Genomic DNA, 13,967 nt, shown 5'->3' with positions numbered 1-13,967 from the left:
CTATTGTGTAACACTTTGCAGCTCTATATAGGTGTTTACAGTGGAATCCCGATTTCTCAAACCCTCATTTTTTCGAACCTCCTGATAACTCGAACGAAAAGTCGTCTCCTCCTCATTCAAACACTTTAATTTTACCCTCGATTTCTCGAACTATCCGATTTTTCGAACCAATTTTCGTTTCCTTTGGAGGTTCGAAATTCCACTGTAAATATTATATAACTGAGAAAAGTACGAATTTGTGATTGGCTGAGAGCAGGCAAATTTATCGTTAGCTATTAGTTTACACTCAGGCGTAAATTATAGCAGGCGCGTTCGTAATTTTCCCAGTTATATACAATAAAAGAGTAATTGCAACTCGAGTAACGGACTAACAGTACTCGTGCAAATTGAAAATTCTTTCAAATTGTCCTCGCCTAGATGCTCTTGCAATTTTGAGAGAATTTTCTTTGTTGCTACACGGTGCTGACAAAACCCAACCTGTTGGAAGTAGCCGCTCACGATTGCATCTTGGCTTTCAGTATGGACCCTATCATATCGTGTCGTTGTCGCGTTTAAAAGTTTTCTACTTATTATTTGCAGCCTTGCTTGACTGTATTTCTGTTGTTGGCTGATCAGATCTTTCACAAATCCTATGTATACCAGCAGCATTTTCGTGTACGGTGCCTTGCCAGATCTACATATCACTTGAAATATATCACTCACTGTGTAAATCCATAATCAGTGCACTCGCATTCATACCATTAACAATACGTGTGTGAGTAGGATTAACTTTGTAATTATAGTAGTTTATGGGTGTCTCCAATTCTGGCATGTTAGAAACTTAGCTAAGTTTAGACACATCAGTTAAGTTTTTTTGTGGTTATAATTTTCCAGTTTCAAACTAAGTTCAAGCCTTATTTCAAGGCGCTAGGGGTTTGTAAAAAGAGTGCACATCTTTCTCGCTGACTCGTCCCAAAAACTAAACTGTCTTACCTCTCTGCTAATTACTTTTTAGGAGATAGTTGAAATCTTTTGTTCCTTTCCTATCCTTGTGAGTTAACTGTTGTGTACAGAAGGCACTTAATTTTCCTTTTCAACGGCAACGGGCACTAATCAATTCTTCAATGGGTTGCATGCCAGCTCAGAATCGTAGATCAACTGACAATTATACCGAATCTTAGAGCACTAATGACATATATTATGGTTGATCGGAGACTTTAATAGTAAGGCAACCATACATCAGTTATGTTAATTTCGAATTAATTGTTAATCCTAGGGAGATGATTGAGTTTGCAGAGATTTCCTGCTACCATATGCTGTAACTGAATTCAGGACACCGTTAAATATGTGGCAAATAAATATATTGAAGAATTTTCATAAATTCGCCCTCCAGCCATCGGCCAAACAGAAAAGTATTGAGGTTAAGTTTCGGCAACTTCGAACAAAGATCCTTTCTAAGTAAACAATCCATTAATTCGTAGTCTCAGTTAATAAATAATAAATGATGTTAGGCTGTTACTAGTATGTCTGGGAAGTTAGGACAAAGTCAAGATCCATTTTGCTAGTCATGAATGGATTCGTGCCGTTATCAGCAAGTATGTTTATCTACTTTACTCGTCAGATTTTAGATGATGGCCTTTGTGACGCCACTTATTTGGCTGGTCTTCATCGCGACCCGAACAAACAACTGAGATTTGCCTAATTCAGAGCGCATTTTAATCATGTTCTTGACGTTCCAAAAATTGAAGGAGTCGCTGTTCAAACGGGAGGTCAATGCCTGCTGCGGTGCGTAAATAACAATCGCTGTTTTTCCAGAAACGTTGGAAATTGAAGATCAATTTACCTGTTCTGGAAACCTTAGAAACGTTTCTCGTGAACACAAGTAACAATTTTCGAAAGTAATGTATATCGTACATCTATTTCCGAACTTGATCTAAATTAGTTCGTATGGTGTGATCGTCCGGGTGAGGGTAGTTCTGAAAAGAACTGTTGTTGATGACTGACGTTTCGACAACCTGAGCGGAATTCATTTTCAGAGTCAAGTGAATAGTTTTTGTCAGTCGATGATGTTATAAGTCTGGTCCGTTGAACATGATTGGTCAGTTTAGCCATGATGGTATTGGCTGAAAGACTCGTGTAAAGTTTGTCATCAGTCATTGGTGGGTTTCGATCCGTCTATTGTTAGTCAAATTGGTCGGTTTTTGGTCCGTCTATTGTTAGTCAAATTAAGTCGGTCTGTTGGAAGTCCGTTTGTCGGTTTTGTTTCCGTCATGGATAAGTCGTTTGTAAGGCGCCGGTAGTTGTTGACATCTGTTAAGGGGCGTTTGTTCTAGGTTAGTGTACCAGCTTTCCAGAGCCAGTCGTTGAAAATAGTTTGTACTGTAGGTTAGGCACTGAGCAGAGTCCCAGTCAATGTTGTGGTTTGTCAGTTGACGATGTGCAGCAATGTGATTGTTGGCATCACCATTTCTCGTCGCTCGTTTGTGCTCAGTCAGTCTCGTGTTAAGGTTTCTGCCAGTCTCACCATTGTAGGAAGCCTGGCAGTCGGAGCATTTGATCTTGTAAACTGCTCCCTGTCTGTTGTTAGGTTCATCCCTGTCTTTCACGTTGGTCAGTAAGCGTCGTAACGTAGTTGTAGGTTTGTGGGCTACAAGGATGTTGTAGGGCTGCAGGATCCGCCAGATGGTCTCAGAAGTACCCTTAATGCAAGGTATAGTCACTTTAGTAACAGGCGTTGGGTTCCTGTTCGTTGCGTCAGCTTCAGTAGGTCGGTAAATGTTTCGTCTAATAAAGTCAGCGTTGTAGCTGTTTTTGTGAAAAACACGTTCAAGGTATCTGTTTTCGTCAAGTAAGTCCGGCGTGTCACAAACTAGTTGCGCTCGTCTCGTCAAAGTCTTTATAGTCGTGGCTTTGTGTGAAGTCGGGTTGTAGGATGATTCGTCAAGTAATCTGTCGGTATGCGTCGGTTTTCTGTACACTGTCGTTCGCAGTTCGTTGTTGTCGCGGCTTACCAAACAGTCTAGAAAAGGAAGTTTTCCATTTTCTTCGATCTCTTTAGTAAACTGGATGTCGGCGTTCTGTTCGTTTAGGTGGTCGTGAAAATCGTCAATTTCGTCTTTGTGAACGGCGGTAAAGGTGTCCACAGACCGCGTTCGTACTGAACAAGAACGAAACCTGACAAGACGTAAACGCAATAAAGACAGAAAACGACCGAAAACCGACGATAACTGGATCAGGAATATTTCTTCCCGTCCCTTAGACAAAACCGAGACTCACGTACTGTCCTACGGACTAAAACACTCAGTGACGCCTAAACGGATACCGACCGAGTCTATTGTATCTAGTGTTGAGGCGGTTCTGCCTCGTCAGCGAGACTTATCAGAATCTGCCAAGGATAACATCGGGAGCAGAATTGCTTCCACGGTACAATCAGCCTCTATACCTGACAATAACTTGACAAAACACGAAAACCAAGCACTCAAACGACTGAAAGACGACAGCAACATTGTTATACTACCAGCCGACAAAGGACGTGTCACTGTTGTTATGGACAAGGCTGACTACTTTGACACAATGGAGGCACTTGTTAACGACAAACAAACTTACGAAGAACTTAAACGCGACCCGACGCCAGCACTTCAAGGTAAACTTAACAGCAAAATACTTACGCTTAAAAAAGACTGACGCTTCGACACACAACGCTACTATCGACTGAGGTGCTCAGTACCTCAACCACCGAAACTTTACGGATTACCGAAACTGCACAAACCTGGCATACCGATGCGACCTATAGTGTCATTCTGTGGGTCCCCTACGTATCAACTGTCTAAGTACTTGACGAAAATACTGCAACCCCTTACTGACAAATCAAGACGTAAACTACAATCTACGGAGAACTTTATTGACGCTATTAAGACAGTACAGATACCTGACGACTACAAACTTGTGTCTTTTGATGTGAAATCACTGTTCACCAGTATTCCCCTTCAATTGGCACTACAGTGTACCGAGACCGCTATACAACAATCTACTGTTAAACTACCGTTACCGACAGAAGACATCATGGACTTACTGAACCGAATTTTACAGAGTCTGAAAGACCTGTAGCCCGAATTTTCAATACTTTGTACTTGTTGAACTCAATCAGCGGACGCGTCGTGTACACCAGGATACGCTTGATTACTGACTTTACTGATCCCTTGGTAACAGATAAAAAGCCTAAACACTAAATTAAATGTTGGAATATTCAAACAATTTAGTTACTGGCGACTGAATGTCGAACTAGTGGGAAAGCCTGTCGGCATATGCTTGGCAATAATTTGTTGGTATGTATAACTAAGACGAACAAAAAGAAAAAAAAAAGATAACAAATGTTCTTTGCATAACCACTAATAGACAGGACATTCAAGTAAAGATAAATGTATATATATATTTTAATATTGGTAGGCTGTTACATAACATGGCTGAATAATAAATAGACCATCCGTTGGCTCATTAATTACTTGCGTATTTAAGGGATCCGAATATTAATCAAACTGAAATGGCCAATCGTAGCACCGTATCGCCACCAACAAATTCTATTATAATTTGATTAGCATCCGCTAATCGTTTAGATCTTGTTAGTAATGGAAGCCAAACGCGCTCTGTTATTTTTCCTTTTTCAAGGGACCATATACAGCAGGATTTTCGCTGCCGATGAAGATTCCACATCTCATTCAGGGTACTTCATAACGTGGGAAGATAAGCAGCTTACAGGACACGTTGTTCAATGGTTTGAGTCTCCAAGTTTGATGTCTTGCAGCCAGTCGTGTTTGAGAAACGCATGGTGCAGTTCCACAAACTTCAAGGTGTCTTCCAAGAACGACGGCAAAAGAACGTGTGAACTCAACAAGCACGACAACACGCTGATCAACGAAAACACCAAGTTAAATGATCAGCAGGGGGTTACATTCTCAATGCTTCTGAAGGTAAGATACGCAATACTTAAAAAGTTTTTCTTTACAAAAACTGTCAGTTTATCAGTTTTATTTGCAAATCAGTATGCAACGGAAGTGACGGTGTAGTAGTTGAAAAGCGTCAAAAATAGGTAAACAAACCATGCTAGTTGAAAGCTCACGCTTAATGACTTTATATTCCGTCTTTTTGTACATATGGAGAATCCCACAGTAGGAAAAATACTGAAGACTCTTGTATTTCCGGAATATTGCTTAAAAGTTCCAGTGATTTCAAAGTTTGTGAAATCTAGGAAAGTTCCAAATACCGGTCGGTCAGTCAAGATGGCCTATAGAATTAAGGCCAAACAGAGAATTTTTAACTGTTTACAGGAAGACACACACTTGGCTGATTTCATTTTTTTACGCAGTTTGTTATCTATGACTTGATAATTTGCGTGACATCATCTTGAAATAAACACTGGCACGATTCTTTTACCTTTTGACCGTTTAAAAATCTTCTTACAATGCAATTTTATTTCTGACTTGATAGGGTCATAACTCTTTTAGTATAAGTATATCTTGATAAGAAAATATCACTGAGTGGAATTAAAAATTACTATAGATGGCATTTTAACCAAATGCGCCAACGTATGTCAAAGCACAAATTACAAAGCACAAACGGTAGATCGGCATCCAAAATTAGACCAGCTTTGGTAGATAAATCGAAAAACTCATCATTACTTCTTTCCTGGTTATCTCCTGTTATAAATTTCCTTTTTTCTTTTAAAATAGAGACAGAAAATTCCAATCGAAACGATGTTTTTGTTTTTTTTTTGCACGGAACAAAACGCAAGCTTAAGAGTGGTGTTTGCGTGTGAGAACTCGAATACAATATGCAAATCAGTTACCTTGTCACGGTGCCGCGTCATGTAATTCTCAACAAATCTTCCACACAGCTTGACCAGTTGTTACTTTTAAGCCGCTACATTTCGACTATTTGTTCTCCGTTTTTCCTTAATACACAGCAAGCAAAATAACCATCAAAGAAGAAGCTAAAGTGTTTCGGTCTCATCTGCCTTATTATATGTGACTGAGAAAATTACCTCATTAATTTTTTATTAGTACTGCAGCGCCAAATAGGCCATTTTGCTAATGCACGTATTTCTTAGTGTCATTCCCTTGTGGGAGCAAGAAGTGGTCAGTCACATAATAAAATGTCTATCCTATGAAAGCTACTTGTGATTCTTCTAAGGTACGTGCTAGTAGTGCAAATCCTTAATTGTATTCTCATTCATTCGAAAATGCAAGTTTTGAGAAACAACCATTAATTCTCAACCAGATGGCCCGACATATGTCAAATCGCCTTTACGCGGGAATCTAACAAGAACTGTTCCATCAATAAGTAACATCAACATAACTAACATTTACTCCAGATCTTTGGTTATCAAACGTATCTTTAAAAAGCCCGATTGGATGTGCCACCATAGTAACATCTAAGACAGTAGGAGGCACTTTTTCATGGGGTTTCAGAATTATACAAAAGAATACAAAATGCAAGCCGGATAAAAATTGCTAATAACATGACCGGTGGTTGACACTTCACGATAGTGTGGTAATTTTTAGTTTTGCATTTCAGTTCTCAGCCATCCAGCACGACGAGAAAGGCTAAACATTTTATCAAAGTGTTTACACATTTTTTGCCAATGATTGAAAAAATGCATAGGAGACATATTGTCGCTAAAATATGTCCCCGCTTCTTGTCCCCACAACATGCCCCGAAGAACGTGACGACCTTAGACTACGCGCTCAAAGGATACCATGTTTTGTTTGCTTGAATAACATAGCTCAATATCAAGAAAAATCAGGGGTGGTGGAAGGGGAGACTCATGGAGACTCCAGCGCCTTACGTGACCGACTAAGGAATGAATTTAAGCCTCCTTGTTTAATTAAACATCAAGAAATTTCCATATTTGTGTTTTTTCTATTAGGGCTGTTTAATGACAGGCTGTGCAAAGGGTGGTTCTTGTGTGTCCAACGAGGAAAAACAAACCTATTCGTGTTTGTGCAAAAAGCCATGGGCTGGAGAAAAGTGTGAAGTGAAAATGGGTAAGTAATGGTATTATTGTGTACGAAAGCGTGATAAACTGTGTGTAATGTCTTGCGATTTTACCGACCTAATTAAATGTAGATGTAGATATTAAATGGCCGTCCATTTGCAAGCTAAAATTTATAATGGTACTAGCACTGGACAAAAATATGGATTTGCTAAACTTGAAAACTCAAGCAAATCTGATGAATTTGTAGCACTTTGTGCAAAGTACCTACGAAACGTCAGTTTTAATTTCGTCTGTGGCACAGCTGTAAATACTAAGTAAGACATAAAGAGTACTCTATCTTTTCGCAGGCGAGTAAAATATTTAAATCAAATGTGGCAAGCTTTGCTATGAATGGCAAAACTGTGCCAAATTTGATATTTGTCTGGCGGCAAATTTGAACAAATCGGAATAATTGTGGGTTTGCTGTAGGTTTGCTGTATATTTGCTACAATGGAAAATACTCTTTTTTCGTCCAGTGTAGGAATGAGTGGATTCCAATTCGGTCTGTAAACATACGAGCGGCTAACAAAATCGGACGATCTTGTAGCAGGAATCCAATTTGTCAAGGTTTACTTTAAAACCAAAGGAATTTTGACAGGATAATAGGTCACTAGGTGGTAAGAAAACTACACAGAGACAATAAAAAAAATCTAAAGAGCACAACTGTGGATAGACAAGAGAAGATGGTGTCGGTTTATCAAACGGACAAATTTAGGTACATTTTTTATTGGCCCTTAGATTCGAATCGTATCCCTCATGGTACCCCGCAGGACACCTAAGGACATTTAGATTAGATTCAGAAAGGGCTCCAAAAAAAGCCACGCCTGGGAGGGAAGCAGCAAGTTTGAGGATGACATGATAATTGTGTCTAAAACATGATCAAATCAAAACCTTCCGAAACACTATTCAGGCGTTGGAGTAAGAGAGACAGGAGAGGGTTCCTTTAAAATACGGCACCTACTACAAGAAATTTAAACGGAGTAAAGTCGATAATTCACAATTGGACAAACATGGGCCTTAGAACATGCTAGCCATTAAGGAAAATTTTACCATGCGAACAAAAAGGTTCACAGCCGATTGCTTCAAATTAATTTTTAGGAAAAGTCTTCGGATTTGTTGCTTGGAAGTATTTTGTAAGTCCGTGCACGGCACCTTCCTTCCTCCTATATGGTATGATCAACATTTAACGGCCAAAAAATATATTTAACGGCTTGTCTATTCCTAAACCTTAAGTCGACCATGGATCCTTTGCTTTGAATAGAAGCGCCTAAATGCGCTGGTAATCCTTGTAAAAACTATGGAAGCTGCATTGAGGGAGAGAATGGATACAACTGCATCTGTGCGCCGCGATTTAGCGGGACACACTGTGAAATAGGTGACACATATTGATATTCATTTTTAACTAATTTGAACTGTTCTTAGAATCACTTTTAATCCCTTTAAGAGGGTAAGAACTTACACTCAAATTTGCCAGTTTTGTAGAGTTCATCAACATTAGACAGAGCCTGGGAGGGGCAAACTGTAAAAAAATAAATAAATAAACAAATAAATAAATGAATGAATAAATAAATAAATAAATAAATAAATAAGTAAATAACAAAAGAAAAAACACAACACCAGCAAACTAGAGTCTCAACATGTTCATCGTATCTTAAACAGATATTGATGACTGTGCAAGTAAGCCGTGTAAGAACAACGCGACGTGCACTGACCGAGTGAATGGATACAACTGCAGCTGCGCACCAGGTTTTAACGGGAGACTGTGTGAATTAGAAGTTGGGATGCCGTGTGTAAAAGGTCTGTGCTAACGAAATTCTATATCGAGTATCTGAGAATTGAATGCGTTCTCCATTGAATGTGGCGAGAGAAGAAATAACTGTCCAACGTTTTGAAAAGAAATGTAGAAGCTTGGCTATTTTAAAATCTATTTAATGGAAGACATGGAAGAGATTTTCAGGTTATCAAGAGGTTTCAGTGCACACGTACACTGTTTCTGATCTGTTTCATTTAGGTTTAACCTAACTGATCCAGTCCAGTGAAACTGTGTTTAAAAACTAATCATTTTCATATGGATCGTTTATCCACAGCATACCAAATGATATTTCCAAGGAAATCCGTTGAGAATTACGCCATCAAAAGAAATGCAGTTGGATCCAACCTCACCGCATTCACATTATGCTTTTTCGTTAAACCGAGCTACACGGCCCCATATGATGCGCAGTGCTTGTACAGCTATGCAACCCCTGGAGTTGACAATGCAATATACGTTTGCCTTACTTACCCGAATATCGACCTCCATGTTGGAAATGGGTAGGGGGGGGGGGGGGGGGGGAGGAGGAATTGGGGCAACAGGTGCCCGCTCTGATTTCAAACAACATTTAAATTTTGTGATGTTTCCTAAGATCTACCTGGAAAAAGTTTGGTTCAGTGTTGTTTGTCAAATCAGTGTTCAAGGGAAATTTTGGATTTTATTGAGCCTTCAAGCCAAAATCTTTAAACTTTTTAATCAGTTTCGGAATTGTTTTGTTTAAGATTTTTAACTCCATGATGGCGCCCCGATCCAAGATGACGGACTTGTTGAAAGTAGGACGTGATTTTCTTTCTTTCTTTTTTTTTCTCCGCGAAGATTTATAATCTCTTAAGCCTTTATAAAGGCATATAGTTGAATTTGATCGGATAAAGCCATTGTTCAAAAACATTTATCCTTGTCTCAAGTGAGGAGCCTTTCAAAGCTTCGCACTTTTCCACAGTAGAACAAGCATACAGTACGTCTTATATACCAAAGCGTCGCTAAAGGCCCAGTCAATCACGTAGCCTGCTCGCAGTCTAGGGATTGTATAGGTTGTTTGCGCTGGAAAATGCACTTATTGACAATATCAACTAATTATGTGTGCGAGAAATCAGTATTCCTTTTTATAGTTTTTTTATCTAGGAAATATAGAGCACAAGATGTAAGGAAATAAATTTTTGTGATGCAATCGATCGTCTTCATTATTGCTGGACGTCAAGATTCATCAAACGAGTTGTTGTTATCCCAAAGCTAGAGGGTTTATTTACCAAAGAAAATGTATTGTCTTATCAGATTTGTTTACGTTTTTGCTCGAATAAGAGTTTCGTAACGAGTACATACTAAAATTTTAATTTTTTTCAAGCAAAATGGAAACTATTTTTTGACTTTTTTTATTAAACAACATTACGGTAAACTACTTCTGACTGGTAATTTGAAGCAAGTTGATGTGGCTGGTTTAAACATTTAGGACTCTTTTACCAAGTAATCGAAATCTGGTCAAATTTAATCCATGAAGAAAACCCAACACACTTCGGCAATGCGCCAATTTGGTACAACTCCCTTATAAGAATTGAAAACCGGCCAATCTTTTATTCTGATTGGTCTCGCGCGGGAGTTAATCAGGCCAAAGACTTGCTAGATCAAAAGTTTGACTTTTTAAAGTATAAGGATTCTAAAACTCGCTACAAAGTTAATACCACTTTTTTAAGGTACCATGGTATAGTCTCCGCCCTGGCAAAATTAAAAAAGTCTTTTCAGGACCAGGCTACGATGAACTCTGAAGACCAACTTACTCGTAGTCAAAAGTTACTATCGTCCTCAATCTTTTGTAATGAGGCGTATAAGTTAATTGTCAAAGGAATCACTACATCACCTGATAAAAGCCAAAGTAAATGGATAGCTGACTGCGAAAATTACGAAAACTTCATAGAATGGGATAAGTCATATATTTTGCCTTTCTATTGCACGAAAGAAACCAAACTTCAGACTTTCCAATTTAAGCTTCTTCACAGAAGAATTGCAACCAATGATTATCTCTATAAAATAGGCATCTCTTTAACAGACATATGTACTTTCTGTGAACAAAAAAAAGAAAGCCTGATTCATCTCTTCTGGGACTGTGAATTCGTTCAAACCTTTTGGCAAAACATCCAACACTGGTTGATACAGCATCAGATAAAGCCACAGAACTTTTCTTTGACCCTACCAATCTGCCTGGGACTAGTTGATAGTACAGAGGATATACTTCTACACCATGCACTTCTAATTGGCAGGTATCACATTTATTCATCGAAAATAAAGAATACTCTGCCAAATTTACAAATATTTTCACAAACTTTCCTTAAGTGTCAGGAAATCGAAAAATGTTATGCCTATAAGACAAACACTGTTAAGAAATGCAATTCGAAATGGAATTTATTCAAATGAACTGTGACTTCAATCCGCTTCTTTTTTTTTTTTTTTTTTTTTAGCAGCTCCCCTTTTGCCATTCAATTCCCTTTCTGATTTTACTCTTTATTTTTCCAAAACCTTACACCTGGACTGGCGGCCTCCTTATTAGTTTGTGTTCTCTTGTGTCCTCGTTCCTTTTCCCTTTTCTCTGTTGTTTCTTATTTCGTACACGCTTTTTATAACGAGCATGCTTCCCCAAATCTAGACACAATATTTCAGATCAACTAGAAGCAAAATCATTAAGTCGTTAAAAAGTGTGCACCAGCATTATGTAACAGCGTGTGGTAACTAGTAAAAAAAAATATATTGTAATAAATTATTTTTTTGGTAGAAATATAAGTAATGTGAAATTATCAGCGTTTTTCTTTCTTTTTTTTTTTTAAGTAAGGTAGAAATCCAAGAGGTTATTGCAAAAACTATAAAAGGGGTTAATCGTGCCTAAATAGTATCATAGACATACAATAGGGGGAGGGGGAAAAGTTTTCTGGAATGTAAGTACTGTAACTATAACCAAGTAAGTGGTAAATAAATGTTGCACTGTAGCATTGTATTGCAAGTATTTTTCATTGTAATTAGTGTTTTTTTTTTTTTTTTTTGATCTGTTAGTGTGGAAATAAAGTTAATGAAAAAAAAAAAATTAATCTTTTTATTTGTATCTTATTTTATTTTTGAAGATACAAAAACCATGTTCCCACTGGTGTCACGCTTGACAAAAACCGATGGAATCACATTTGTTTTACTTGGGAAAACACGAACGGTGTGTGGCAGTTGTACAAGAATGGCCAGCTCGTAGAAGATGGAACAGGCTGGAAGACAAACTACGTGATTCTATCTGGGGGAACTGCTGTCATCGGACAAGATCAAGATAGCGTGGGCGGAGGATTCGTGAAGCTAGATGCGTTTGGACCTGGTGAGGTCACAGAACTCAATCTGTGGGATAGCGTCCTTTCAGCGAGTGATATTGCTGCTCAGCACGCAAACTGTACCCTCACCACAGGATTGGTACATTCCTGGGCCCAGTTTAAAGACGGTGTTAATGGTTCTGTGCAAGTAGAGCAGCCTTGATCCAAACTGACATGGATCCAGATATCTAATTCTAAGGGTGCATTCCTTTGGGATGATCTGGATCAGGATCAGTAATCCAAGGTCACGTGGATCATGGAACATCAGAGGAACCGATGAATCCACTCTGGAGGAACCGATGAATCCACTCTGGTCATGGATTCATCGGTTCCCTTGATGTACCATGATCCGGAGTGATCTTTGATCACTGATCCTGATCCAGATCACCTCAAAGGAACGCACCCTAAGTGATCAGCTGCATTTCTGCTATTTGCTAGTAGTAGTTTGATTGGGGTATAAATGTAGCACAAGAAACTTATCCCAACTGAAGCTAAATCACAAGTTTACAAGACAGCAGCACTATTTAGAGCCTATTCGAAATGACATATCGTAGGCTAACGTGGCATATTTGTAAACAAGCAATGGACAAAGCGGAAATCTGTGGAACATGCTAACGAAACGGGACTTCTAGCAGACGAGTGTGTAATTAACGAAAACGCCTAAATCTAACTACCCTGTACCGCTGTATGTCGCTATCTTTATATTCAAGACTTCAAGACATGAATGAACATCGCAGTTATATACACAACTTCAGCAGCTAAGAAATTAAAGTCGACGTGACTTGATAGCTCAGTTGGTAGACCACTGCACTGTCATCCGAGAGGCCACGGGATGGAATCCCGTTCAGGCCTGATTATTTTTCAGGCTTTAATTTCACAGCTGCTGAAGTTGTGTACATAAATACGATGATCCATCACGTCTTCATAGACACTTATTCAAATATATGATCTTTCATGACATTCACTTGTAAAGCGGAAGTCTGTGGAACAGGTTAACGAAATGGAACTTCGAGTAGACGACTGTATAATTGACTAAAACTCTTAATCTGACAACCCTGTACTGTAAACGACTTTAAGATGTCGCTATCTTTATATTCAAAGTCAACAAAGACTGCTGCTGATGAACTGATTACACTGAATTATTTAGCCGCGCGGCATCCCGTCAAGACTAAAGTAACTTGGGGCTCAGTGAGATTTTAAGGCCATCAAGCTAAGAAAACATTCGTTGAGGTACAAAACGTTAATCCAAGCTCAGCATAAGTGATTAATTAACTAAAGTTGGGCCTGGACGTCACTGATAGAGACCAAAATACCTTAAACCCCATAGCTAGGCGTATGTTTCACGTTAAATAAAGGTTGTATTGTAATGTAACGTTAACGGCAGTTGTAATCGATATTCCCTAAGATATTACCGGGCTGATCAAAGATGAGACATGCAAAGCACCTGATCAAGGGCTGTAGTTAATTTAAACTGAACAAGGTAATATAGTTGACAGGTATTAGTAGCTGACTATCGTGTTTACACTTTGCAGTTGTTTATAAGTATTCGTAGAGGTTATCATACGGTTTCTCGTTCAATTTGGAATTAATTTGCACGACTGAGTTTTTCAAAAAGCTGAAATTGCACGAGCCGCTTCGGCGAGAGTGCAATTTCAGCTTTTTGAAAAACTCACAAGTGCAAATTGATTCCAAATTGAACGAGAAAAACCGTATGATTACTTATTGATAATAAAAACATGAAAAACTTCGCGTGGAGGAAGTGCCGAAAGATCTTTCTTGAAGCCATTTTCATTCGAGAAGCCATTCTCATTCGAGA

At 38.7% G+C, this 13,967-nt stretch overlaps 1 protein-coding gene across 2 annotated transcripts; it reads left to right on the top strand.

Moving 5' to 3' along the window:
- Positions 1-4,593: 4,593 nt before the first annotated feature.
- On the top strand, positions 4,594-13,659 carry LOC110044922 (serum amyloid P-component-like). 2 transcript variants are annotated; one of them, XM_020750495.2, is made up of 5 exons: positions 4,594-4,946; positions 6,902-7,019; positions 8,669-8,806; positions 9,097-9,319; positions 11,924-13,659. In XM_020750495.2, exons 1-5 carry the CDS (start codon positions 4,605-4,607, stop codon positions 12,312-12,314), a joined length of 1,212 nt encoding a protein of 403 aa, XP_020606154.2. In that variant the 5' UTR covers positions 4,594-4,604; the 3' UTR covers positions 12,315-13,659. The 2 variants fall into 2 exon arrangements, with proteins under 2 accessions (XP_020606154.2, XP_089131293.1); XM_089275167.1 differs by lacking the exon at positions 4,594-4,946 and adding an exon at positions 5,813-6,165.
- Positions 13,660-13,967: the final 308 nt, after the last annotated feature.

This window comes from Orbicella faveolata, unplaced genomic scaffold, assembly GCF_042242905.1.
Source record: "Orbicella faveolata isolate gen_17 unplaced genomic scaffold, um_ofav_v1 contig_36, whole genome shotgun sequence".
Classification (NCBI taxonomy): Eukaryota; Metazoa; Cnidaria; class Anthozoa; order Scleractinia; family Merulinidae; genus Orbicella; species Orbicella faveolata.
The sequence above is the reverse complement of the archived record's forward strand: the minus strand, read 5'-3'. Positions and strand labels throughout refer to the sequence as shown.